This window comes from Lathamus discolor, chromosome 1 (assembly GCF_037157495.1).
Source record: "Lathamus discolor isolate bLatDis1 chromosome 1, bLatDis1.hap1, whole genome shotgun sequence".
Taxonomy (NCBI): domain Eukaryota; kingdom Metazoa; phylum Chordata; class Aves; order Psittaciformes; family Psittacidae; genus Lathamus; species Lathamus discolor.
The window spans coordinates 91801238-91814006 of record NC_088884.1 but is presented as its reverse complement, the minus strand read 5'-3'; the positions used below and the strand labels follow the sequence as shown (position 1 = coordinate 91814006).

At 38.1% G+C, this 12769-nt stretch overlaps 1 protein-coding gene across 10 annotated transcripts in view; it reads left to right on the top strand.

Annotated features, from left to right (window-relative positions):
- The window catches only part of CAMK2D (calcium/calmodulin dependent protein kinase II delta), a 160541-nt gene that overhangs the window by 93180 nt on the left and 54592 nt on the right, over positions 1 to 12769 (top strand). For 7 of the 10 annotated variants that reach the window (XM_065686246.1, XM_065686256.1, XM_065686264.1 and 4 more), the window contains 3 exons: positions 916 to 970; positions 8633 to 8698; positions 11291 to 11363. In XM_065686246.1, coding sequence (XP_065542318.1) covers positions 916 to 970; positions 8633 to 8698; positions 11291 to 11363 — 194 coding nt within the window. Of the gene's footprint in view, positions 1 to 915; positions 971 to 8632; positions 8699 to 11290; positions 11364 to 12192; positions 12397 to 12769 lie in introns of those variants that run through there. The other 3 variants (XM_065686318.1, XM_065686310.1, XM_065686302.1) reach the window with 2 other exon arrangements.

Below are 12769 nucleotides of genomic sequence, written 5' to 3'. Positions count from 1 at the left end.
TCAGCATGGATTGGTGGGCATCAGTCTGCCCATGGATTTATCCGTTCAGCAGGTCCTCACCATTCATGTGGTTGAAGTGGATGGCAGGTAAATAAGAGAAATACATAAAAGCAATAGAAATGTGAGCTGAAATATAACTTACTCCCTTTTTGACCCCATTTACTTTAGTATGATCAAATGCTTTTAGTTTGCAACGATGCTTTCTCTTTTAAAATCTGCATCTATTGTCTGATTATGTAATTTGTTTATGGAGTTTGTTATTCTGCTGAAATTTGTGATTAATTGTGGCTTCTTTTTTTTCCCCCTCTTATATTGTTTGCAACTTTTAAGATGTAATTCTGCTGAAAAACAGTTGTCTGACATTAAGAATACTGTTTCAGGATAATAAAACTCCAGTGACTGGTACTGCTGCATATGGTACTTACAAGACTGATTAATGGTTCTTCCTAGGAAAAAGGTTGTTGAATTATATTAATACAATATGGTAAGATCAAGTCTGACTGTGTTTTTAGTACTTGTTTAGTCATGATTCAGCATGAAGGGCAAAGGCAGGGTGCAGTGTGTACGTATGTGCCTGTACATGCAGAGGTGGTAGGAAATGGCTGCAGCATTCTTCTGTGGCACAGCAAAAGCAGAGCTCCTTTAAAACGAACTGTACAAGTGAGCTGCACATGCAGTCTTTTGGCTTCTTTGTTTATCTCACCTTACAAAGTAGGTGATCCTGAGGATAGAGAATTAAAAAAAAAAAAAACCAAACACAACAAAAAACAATAAAACCCTGATGAGAACATGCACAGATGCAGTACCAGCTCCACAGTAGAATTATAATCCTCCCTTCTGTCTCAAAATCAAAGACAAATGTTAAAGACATGAAAAAGGTGACTGGTGTTTATCTTTTTTTCCCCCTTTTGATAGTGCGGCTTCATGACAGCATATCAGAAGAAGGATTCCATTACTTAGTCTTTGACTTGTAAGTATGAATTTTGCATATATTTAGCATATTGGGGATGTGGTACTCAGACTTTTAGATGTAAATACAAGTTCACAAGGTAAATGTGTGGTTCTGGTGCACTGAGTTGGACAAACAGATGTAAACAGAGCTGGAAGGACAGTAACATATGTGGTCATTTGCATGTGCAAGAACTGATTTGCGTCACACATTAAATTCCATATTAAATGAATATTAATTCCATATTAAAAACTTTGAATAAGCAGGGCCACTGTTGAAGTGGATTTTAGTATCAAACATAGGTATGTAAGTACATTTTCATGATGTCTGCCAAAGCTAAGCAAACACAGGACTCAGAAAAAATAATTTGCTGCAAGCCAGTTATCTGTAAAGGAACAAAAACAAAACATGTGGAACAATAGTTTCTCTACAGAAAATCTCCACTGTAGGATTGAAAGGTAAGCCTGAGTTTCCTAGAAGGAAGGATTCTTTCAGTATATTATTCCCAATTCATGTCTTACCAATAGAATGTTTCATTATTATTCCCAATTCATATCTTACCAATAGAATGTTTCATTTTTACATCATTCAGAATATAAAATGCCCAGCATATAGAAAGGAAGTTTCCTATTTACTTTTCATTTTGCTTCAGGACTTTTGAGTCCTGTGAGTTGTTCACGTAATGACTGTGCATATGTGGAGCTTGTTTCTCCCAGATCAGGCTGTTCAGTGGAAGAATGAATTATGACAATATGAACTGTGTGTCTCATACTCTCAACTTAAAAAAAGACACTGACATTCTTCATTCTGCCTGGGACAAGCTAACTTTTCTAGTCACCAGAAAAGTTACAGCTAAAAGCCATTCTGGGTATGGGCAAACATGAATGATTAGAGATTATTTTACAAAACTTTAGTTATTTGAGTAGAATTACCTCTTTCAATTGCAAATTTTTCCAGGCAGTTTATGATTTTGACAAACATGACACCACTCCCCCCAAGAGCTTTGTTAGATCCAGCATGCTGGTTGAAATGAAAATGTTCTTTCCCCTAGATAGGTGAAACAGCTAATTTCTAAGCATACAAACTGAAATACTTTTATTCAGTGTAGGTAGGTTTGAACCTGGGTCTTCCACAATCAATTTTGTGCTCTCATGTTCAGGTTATGTTCTGCTTTATCTTCTCACTTGGTTTCTTTAAAGAAATTTGTGAAGAATTCTTCCAGGTAGATTTCAGACTGTTAGTACAAAAATATTAAATAGTCTGCAGTGAAGGTGTTTAGGATTCAGTGCTCAAATCCTAATTGGGCTCAGCAGGAACTTGCATCTGACTTTTGTGTATCCCAGGTAAGTGCTCTGGCTTAGAAATGGCTATAGGGCACAACATGCATACTTGTTCTCTGACATGCACTGGGGTTTTCTTCTGCTTTTGGGGGGGGTTCGGTTTTAGTTTTGTTTTTGGTTTAAGAGGAAATCTTTCTATGTGGAATTGGAAAAGCCTTCTTAATCTTGAACCTTTCCAAGAAGTGCATTCAGAATTCTTGGTTCTAAGGACAATATCACTAGTGTGGCATTTTTATTTTTTTGTTGTGCTATTGTACTTTTAGAAACTATAGCCTACTGTAATTGCAATGAGTCCACTTCTGCATTAAATTTCATATATCATGCCAGACATATCTCAGGAGATTATGATTGCAGTGTGAACGAGAAGGCATTTGAACAGCTACAGAGTTGCAGTTACCAGTATCTATATCTCAGTAGTAACAGAACAAATACAAGCCTGTATTCTGCAATAAAAATCAACACCTAACCAGAAGATAGAACCTTGGCAGAAAACTAGATTCTGCAAGAAGCATTCTGCACTGCCTGGAACTTTCCCTGTCAGTCCTGTTCAGGACAAACATAGGAACAGACTTAAACATGTGCTGTTGATCAAGAACAGCAGGAGTTCATGTTTCATCCTCTTCAAAGAAAGAGGGCTTCAGCACACACACACACACACACACACACACACACACATACACACAGACATATATGCAGCTTATTATGTTTAGATCATTTGGTTTGTTTTTTTTTTTTTTTGTCAAAATGAATTACTTTGCAAAAAAAGAAACCATCTAAATAGCAGAGGCAATGACTGTACCTACTGATCATTGTCTTTGGAAAAACAACTTCTTAAAGAACATTTGCCTCATTAGTAGGGATGGTTGCTCAGTTATTTTTTCATTCAGACTAAGAAATTACAGCTTTAATGCTTACTAATTCCATTTTTTTTAGTGAAACTTCATCTTCACTGCAGTTACAAATATGTGGGTGAGTGGTTTGTTTAAATGTACATAAATGAGCTGCCACAAAAAAAGGTACCATATGTACTTCTTTAATTTGAAGGCCAAGTACATACTTTCATTTATTTATTTATTTATTTTCTATTCAACAGGAGCCTGACTGTGTTGTAACACTGTCACTCCACCCACACATACCATCATGTCGTTTTCTTAATGAATTCTTTCAGATTGTGTGGGATTCAGTGCAACTCTTTCTTTAGGAATTTCTTTCAGACTGCATCCCACATAAGATAGTGAAGAGGAAGACTGTTTTTTTTGTTAACAGAAAAAAAAAAAAAAAAGCCTAGTCATTGCCACTTTCTACTTTGAATTTTTAATAATCTGTGTTGAATTAATGTCATGGGGATGCCTCAAATCTGAAGGAGAAGCCTGTTGCTTCACTTGTATAGCTGTGCTTTTACCTGGAGGGAATAAAAGAGATTAATGTACTCCGTTGCAGGCGTGCATTTGAGTGAAGAGCTCTTCTGCCAAAATGTGAAGGTGCAAGTCTTCTGAAATCCATGTGGAAACTGGACATTGAACAATGAAAGATGTGCTTCCTGATAAAATGTGGTGTTGGGGTATTCATATAAGAAGCCCTGCATAGGAAAGAAATAGATGCACTAAAGTATTCACACATACACGCACACACATATATATATTTGCTGGTAACTCCCCATCTCTGAAATACATACATGGTGGTGCCATTCTGGAGTATGGTAGTTTTGCACTTGAGTAGACAAAAGTTTTTTCAAGGTCCTGTTGACATCACTTTCAAGGAGTGGAAGTGTCTTACTGGTCTACCCACATGGCCCCTACACTTTCACAAGATATCTGAGATAGCCTTATGTGATCCTTCTCCCAAGCAAAGAACTTCCTTCTGTTATATTTCTCTCACTAGATATAGTGATTAGCAGAATAGTGAAACGTGCAAAGTAAGACTAATAATGGACTTCATGAAGTTTGTTACTCCCCCTCCCTTACTGCTTGATGTGTGATTAGGATTTGCATCTCTTAGCCCATTTCAGTTGCTAAGCACAAATGAGATTGTCTTCAGCATTAATGATGTTAAATGAGTTCAAATCCAATCAATTCTGTCGTTATTAATTGCTGTGTCTGAATGGAAACAGCTGTAGCACTTGAAGACTCTCCTGTGCACGTCAATAAGATTCAGTGTTGCCCATTTTAATGCACTCGAGATGCAACAGTTGGTACATTAAGACTCCTGGTGTTGCTGTTGAATCCAAGTGGAGGGATTGTATGTGTACAAGAAACCAAAATACAGAAAAAAAAAAAAAAAAAAAAAAAGAATCCTAATTGCAAAACAATGTTTGCTTTAGTTTACATGTTCTGGACTGGTGTTTGCACAGGGTACATGCCTGAACCGCTCTTTTTGGGAAGTAGAAAGATCACAGATAAATGTACCAAGTATATGGCTATTGTAATTTTGTAAGACTGCTTCCTTGCACCTTCATTATGAAAACAATTTAAGAAATAAGAAGTTAAGTCTAGGAGGAAACAATGCCAGTGTGATCAGCAGCAGCAGAGGCTTTTCTAGCTAGCTTTGCTAATTTGGCAGTTCCTTTTAAATGTCTTCTTAAAAATATAAATTTTCCTCATCAGTCATACGGTATATGAAGTTGAGTATTTTTGTATGTGTTGTTACAAATGTTTCCAACAAAAGAAAGTGGCACTTAACACTGTAAATGCAGTAATTTGTTTTACTGAGTTTTAAAAGTCAGTTGAATGAAGTAGTTAAAAATTGCATTGTGATGTACCTCTTCTGTGAGGTGAGCAGAAATAGCATCCTTTGGACATGGAATCCTTCTGACTCCCTCTTTGCAGGTTTCCTAGAAGCATACCTGGTGCAGAGTGCCTTGGTGTTTCTACATGCTGCTTGTACTTCTGTTTGAACAAACCCACTTGCTTTATTTGTTGCCATTTTAGTGTACTCTTCAGAAAATTGTGGAAGAGTAATAACTTGTGAGAGTATCCTGAGAGTTACCAGAGCTCATATCATGCATGTCCTGTTGTGAAACAGTATCTCACTGAAGTTGACAATTTATCTGTATCAGAAAAGCACTGAGATAGATTTACTTCCCATTCTAATCTTGAGAACAGAACAGCTCGGGAGCTGTTCATGTAGCTTTATACTGAAGGACCAAAGTTGGTTTGCGTTTTTTTTTTTTTTTTTTAAACTTTTTGCCCTCTGCTTTATGTTCTTCACTTATATGATACAAGGGAAAAAAATCCTAACAAAATGACATCTGATAAGGAGTAGCTTTATCACAGCTTTGGCATTAAACTGTATGGACTACAGTTTTATAGCAGGTTATTGTAACTGCTCTGTTCTTTATTTATAAAATCAGTGAGTAACATAGGTTGGTAAAGATCCCTGGAAGTTTTCTGGTCTAACCCCCTTTTACAACATGGTCCAGTTGAATCAGTTTGCTCAGGGGGTTTTCAAGGTTGGAACATCTTCAAGGATGGAAATTCCACAACCTCTTTGAGCAACAAGTGTATAGTAAATAATTATAATAACAATAAAGGAAAAAAAATCCTTATATCTATTTGATATGTCCAGTGTTTCCGCTTGTCTGTTGCCTTTCATGCTGTCTCTGCATATCTACCCATTAGACAGTTGTAAACAGCAACGAGATCTCCCCTGAGCCTTTCCATCTTAATGGTGAAAAGACCTAACTATCTCAGCCTCTACATGGTCATCCAACTCTGATGGATTTGGTTGCCCTTCATTAAACACCGTTGTGTCAATGTTGTTGATGTTCTGGGGAGCCCAAAAGGGGACACGATCCAGGTGTGTTCTCACGTGTGCCAAATTCCAGGGAAGAATTGCTTCCTTCAACCTCCTGGCTCTCCTGTCATGATGCAGCAGACTTTTGCTGCTGCAAGGGCTCATTGCTCATGCACTCTTAGTGTGCAAAGGCCACTAACATGGCTATAATGATATTCTGAGTCAGAGGCTCAGGAGATGTGGGAAAGTTCTGGCCTCTCTTAATCCCCTGTGCTGCCTTCCTTCATTATGGCCATGTAGCTACCTTCTGAGAATGATTCCTGATGTATCCTTCAGAGTGACAGGGCATGGGAGTTGCTGACTTATTGTTTGTCAGTGAAATTCACCTTCTCTGTTCCTGCTTTCATTTTTTTCATCATGTAACAATGGGCATGAATGCCAAACAAATGTTTAGTGTCAGCAAATAAGAATGCATATTCCCCCTTTTCTCCATGCTCAAGAAGAACAAGCATCAGCTTGGTGTTCTCTCCCACTGAAACGCACTTTGATGACAAAAACTTTTTCTTTCTTGGCTTGGATCAAAATAAATGTTTTAGGGAAGAGTAAGATCAAATGATGCTTTGGTTTTTTCATTCATCACAAAGTGAGAATTATTCCTCTTTACCAGAACTGTGGTAGACAAATATACATGCAAAATGGAGGTATCAAAGACTGTCAAAATATGCATCAATCAAACTTTTTGTGTTACAGGAACCAAAACCAGTTTCTGGAAGGTAAAAGACAAAGAGAATACAAATAAGGCAACCAGCTATTTTACCTCCTCCTGCTTTTATTGCAGACTTTTGTGCAGAATAGCATTGTTACCTGAAAGTGATTACTTTCCAAGTCAGCAAGGCGTAAACTCAGAAAAAGGATAATGTATCCCAAATGTAAATGGAAACATGAAAATAGAGTTCTTTAACTGGCCTTCTTGAGGAAAGGAACTGTGCTGCTGATTGAACAGGTCATTTCTGTCATCATCTAATGTGACGAAATAAACTGAGATCCACAACGAACAGTCAGTACAGCAATTTGTAAACAAATGTTACGGCTCTGGAGGTTACAAGTATCCCCACTTTTAATTTTTTTATCTTTTTAACCTTAACTGTGTTCATCGTAATACAGATTTTCAAGCATCTTAATCTTTAAGCATCTTGTAACCCACTGTAGTTTTCATGTTAGGGAATTCATTGAGATTATAATGTGCTATATGAAAAGTCACTCTATTCATAAACAGCAAAGAAATACTAGCACTGGTCTTCCATCTAGGAATTATTTATGTTGGCACATCAGTAGGATGAAGGTTTTTGAAAGCAGGAATCAGACTAATTCGTGCATCCTGTCTGCTGAAGCCGTGTTAAGGTGCTCTGGTTAGCTTGTGCTCCAGATTTTAACCTTACATTTATTCATAGGTATTGTATGCTTATTCATTAGTCTACCATTATCGTCCCTTACAGCTCTCCTCTGTGGAGAGCATGGTTCCTGTTCTTTGTCTTCAGTAGTTGTTTTCATCCCTCTTAAACTTTGTTTTGCCAACCTAAACTGTCTTGGCTTCTATGGGAAGATACGAGTAAGTGAATGGACAGCCTAGTAGTAATTTTCTGGTCATACTGCTGATTCAGTTCCCTTTTCTGAATGACCAGAACTGTGTATCATATGAGGAGGGATTTTACTGTGGTGTGTCAAAACATTGCTTTTACCATTTTTCACATGCATTCCAAGCATCCTGCTGATGACTCATTCTGGACTGTCATCTTTCTGTTATAACAACATAGTTTTATTTCTTTTTAACCACTTCCTACTATTAAACCATTGGCTGTACAATGAAACTGTGAGTATGCAGCCATGCAGCTGCTCCTGTTACTGGTTCTCTGGATCATACAGTTCTTCCTTCATACCATTAATGCCTCTTAAATTATGTGAAGTGACACTTTTTCTAAACTATTTCTACTTTCTTAACAAAGACAACTGAAAATTTTGTAGAAAAAAAAATCTTAGCATTTAACTGATTAAGGTACTCTTCTTCTAATGATACTCTCCTTCCAACTCAGTAATCCTCTTTCTAGCAAAAGCACAAGAAGTACCCTCAAGCACATGGGTATCCCTTTGTTGTGTTTTGGCCTATGCTTAAAGGCCCTCTTCCCTTTTCAGCTTTTCTAGCATTATTTTATTCTCTTTCCTTACATCTGTCTTTACATTGCAGTTTTCTATCCTTAAGTGTTCTGAACTTAATTCACAATTTCCCATGCTGGTCTGTTCCCTTTACTCTGTAGTTTTACTGCTTATTCTTGATATCCTTAATTGGTGTATGGTATCTTGCCCAATAAACTGCTGCTGTTTGCTTTTATTTTCTATCAATCAGTGATTGCTCTCCCACCACATTCTTTTTATTCATGTAATAATTTGGATGGACAAACTTTTCGCTTGAGTCCCTTCACCTCGCTGGGCTTCACCTCTTGCATTTCTGTACAAATGTTTCAGTTACTCCTCTCTGACTTCTCCCTGTCAAGTTAATTTATGATTCATGTTTTCACTTCTGAAATCTCCATTCCCACCTTGCTTTATCTAACAGAGTCACTGGAGGTGAATTATTTGAAGATATAGTTGCAAGAGAATATTATAGTGAAGCAGATGCCAGGTAAGTAATTTGTTTTTCTAACATTGATTTTAATAACTATAGGATAGTTACATCTCTCATGGTGTTTGGCATCAGTTTCACTAGCACAGCCTGTGAAACTCTAGGATTTGTCCTAGAGTCTCTTAGACTTGGAAGGGCACAGTTTGCTGTTTTGAGCTTATGACTGTGTGGTGGAGAACTTCTATGAAGTCTTGACATCTGCTGATCTGAAAAGGATGAAATCATTTCTCACTTTGTTAAAATCTTTGTGAATTTGTGAAGTAGTTAGAATCCTACCCAGTTTTCTCCTCTGCAAACTGGACATTTCAGCTGTCTCATCTAGGGATTCTCAAATGTGCTGATCAAAGTTTGAAATACATGCTGGTCTTGAAAAACTTTTACATTAAATACCATTCTTGTTCTCAGACCACAAGTACTAATTTCCTGTTCATATTTAAACATTTTTGTTGTGTGTCATCAATAAGCAATTACACTGTGCATCTCATAGTCTGAGCTCAAATACGAAATCTCTAGCAATTTTCTGCAAGTGCTTGTTGAAAAACTTGAGTAAGTAGACAATTATCATAATTTGCATGCTGACATAAAGCATCAGGGCCATTTTTTCATCTCAGAATCTGTTTGCCCTCATATAATAATAAATCTTGAATACTCTTATGTAATTATGAATCTTAAACTTTGTGGTCAATTACTGTAAAGAATATATGCTCTGCCATTAAACTTTTCACAGAAAATTTCTCTCAAAGAATCCTCATGGTTTTGTTTGTTCATAGTCACACACCACCACTGATATATATTTAAATTTCAGTTATTCCTTGGAAATAATTGGCAGATGACTGGGAAGCATTAAGTGTCATTAACAACAGTGGTAGGATAATAACAAACAAGAAGTTTCTCTTGAATATTACGAAGCTTCTACTGTTTATTGCTCCCACTAATTTTTGTAGGAGTACTAGAAACATCATTCCTTGAAGCATTTAAATGCAGAACAATACATAGCAAAACACACTGTAGAAGAGAAGACAAAATTGTTAATTTAGGTGAGATGGAAGGAGTTATGTTTAAAAAATTTTGCATTACTTTCTGCCTGCTGTGATTCAAGCAAAATTTTAAATATTGATGCCAAAGGCCAGCATATGGTGTCATTGTGTGTTTTTAACATACCCGTGATTTAAAAGGAAAGATTGCAATGATTTTTTTTTCTGTTTTGGAATTGTGACATAGTGGAAGAGGCTGTGCATATATATATATATGATATATATATATGTGCATTTTATATATCCAGTAAAACTTGACCAAATAAGTGAAATATTTAGTTATAATGCATCTCTGTATTTTTATATATTTATATATATACATTCATGTGTGTGTGTGTTTGTATATATATCTATATAGTGTGTGTGTGTATCTATCCCTGTAGAAATAGTTAATGAAATGTATAGCTGCATATCCTAGGACTGTGATACTGGTCTGCTCCTGCAAGTCCTTACTCGTGCAAGTAGCCTTTACTCATACAAGCAGTCCAGTTCAGTGAGTTGTGAACTACTTGCAGAGGAAAGGGTTTTCAGGCTTGGGCTCCAGTTACTGATTTATGACCATTCCTTCTGAGTTCCATGGTCAGAATATTAAAAAATGTAAATGGTTACGAATTTAGACCAGTATCAAATCTGTGGCCCTTAACTACTACTTTCTATCACTTCTGCCACAAGATATTTAAAACCAAAAAAGTAAGCTGTTGTGGTACCAAAAAACATCTGAAAAGTTCCAGTGATCTAGAGGATGAACACTTCAGTTGTGCTTTTTGGCATCATAGGCTGGCCAAAACTTGCAAACTTGGGCATGGAAAAACTAGGTGCTAATTAAATTATTTAAAGCACCCAAATAAAACAGTTTTCCACATTTTTAACGTGGGTTTCCATTTCATGAGTGACTAGTGCTTGATGATATTTTACATGAAAGTGCATGCCACCTTTTTGAATGACTTGGCTTTATTCTACTAATAGATTTTAAGAAACCTTTAGATTCAAAATGAGAAACGTTTTGCTTTTCCTAAGTTTTTTACCATTTTTTTTTTTTGTTTCGTTTTCTGTGTATCATTGCATTTCCTTGTGTCAGCACCTGTTGTAAAGTTAATTTCACCCTAAAAATTCTAAACCCCCAAAACATACCAGTGATTGTTTTATTGGCTGCACATTATTTTTCCTATAGCAGTTTTTCGGAAACTGGACAAAGCTTCTATACTGCTGAATGAAAAAACAAAATAATGATTCTGTCTCATAGGTGTCATCTGTTCCATGTTCAGTGTCTTTTTTTGTTTGGTTGGTTTTGGTTTTGTGGGGGTTCTGTTTGGCTTTGATTTATTTTATTTTATTTTTTTTTTTTCATTTTTTTATTTTTGCTTTGGATGCGTTACAGCTGGAGATCTCTCTATATCCAACATTGCTTTGGTCAATGTGCAATTGAGACGTGTCAGGAGGTGTAAAATTGTTTTTGTTCTTTATCTTTTTTTCTTTAAGTTTTATTTTATTTTGTATTTGATGTGATTATGTGCCTTTAAAATGTTCTCCCTTCCATTCTGCCCTTGTATCTTTGCAGTCATTGTATACAGCAGATTCTAGAAAGTGTTAATCATTGTCATCTAAATGGCATAGTTCACAGAGACCTGAAGGTCAGTATCTGGTGCCCATCAATTGGCTATAAGAGTTTGGGGATTTATTTTCTGCTGGGTAGGGGCAGAGGGTGGGTTGTCTGCGATGTTTCCTTGCCTATCCTACTCACCCTCAAAACAACTAGTCAAATGAATAATGCATGATACCTCTTTCCAGTTTGCAAGTCTACAGGCCTAATATACATCATGGCAAAAGGGGGAATGGTTGCCAAAAACCTGTCTCCTTCCAAGGCGCTGGAGTTACACTGTGCTGTCAAATGTGTTCTGGTATCTAGCTATCTGTTGAGGCTGTCCATGTATTGCTGTGTCTGCACATGGAGGTGAACTTTGGCAGTGATGTATGTCGGCTTGCAGATTTAAGCACCACTTGTGTTCCGAGGCCCAGGGTTGCAGTAGCAGAACCGCCAGTCGCACATGGCAGCGTTAGAGTATGACAAACCCTCAGGCAAGTGATGCTTATTGCTGGCAAAATGGGACCTCGAGAAGTCAATCACTGACCTCACCCATCTCGCTTGGGGGGGGGGGGGGGGGGGTGGTTATTACCTCAATGGCCGCTACAATTTGTGAGCGAATGTGTGAGGAAAGGCCGAAAAAGTGCAGAGGATGTTAAATGTTTAATACTACTTTGCCAATGAATTATTGGCACAATTGGTGCGCGTTCCCGACAATTTGCCTTTTACAAATTGCCATTAAATAATAATAATAAATTAAACTAAGACCAAAGCAAAGCAGCCGACCCGCAGCACGTCTCCGAGGCTGTCCCTTACGGATCCCACAGCGGCGGTGCCTGAGGCCGTCGTGCTCTGAGTGGCGCGGAGCAGAGCGGGGCGGAACGGGGAGCACGTTCCCCGCACGGCCCCTTCCCCGCTCCCGCCGCTGTCCCGGCCCCGCCTGGCTGCGGGCGTGCGGGCGGCAAGTTCACGCTTGGGACTAACACGCGCCCCTGGTGTTTGCATGCAGTCATTGCATTCAGCAGATCCTGGAGGCCGTGCTACACTGCCATCAGATGGGCGTAGTCCATCGCGACCTCAAGGTGAGTGCTGCCGCCCGACGAGCCCTCCCCACGCCGTGCGACAGCGGGGAGCAGGAAACCCTACAGAAAGCAAGACCTTGAGGAGTTTTATTTTTTGTTTTAGAATTTTCCTTTTTGTTTTCCCCTTCTCCTCACCTATGCACAAGAACGAACCATAGAATGGTTTGGATTAGAAAGGACCTTAAGATCATCCAGTTCCAGCCCCCCTGCCATGGGCAGGGACACCTCACACTAAACCGTGTCACCCAAGGCTCTGTCCACCCTGGCCTTGAACACCGCCAGGGATGGGGCATTTACCAGTTCCTTGGGCAGCCTGTGCCAGTGCCTCACCACCCTCACAGTAAAGAACTTCTTCCTTAGATATAACTTGAAC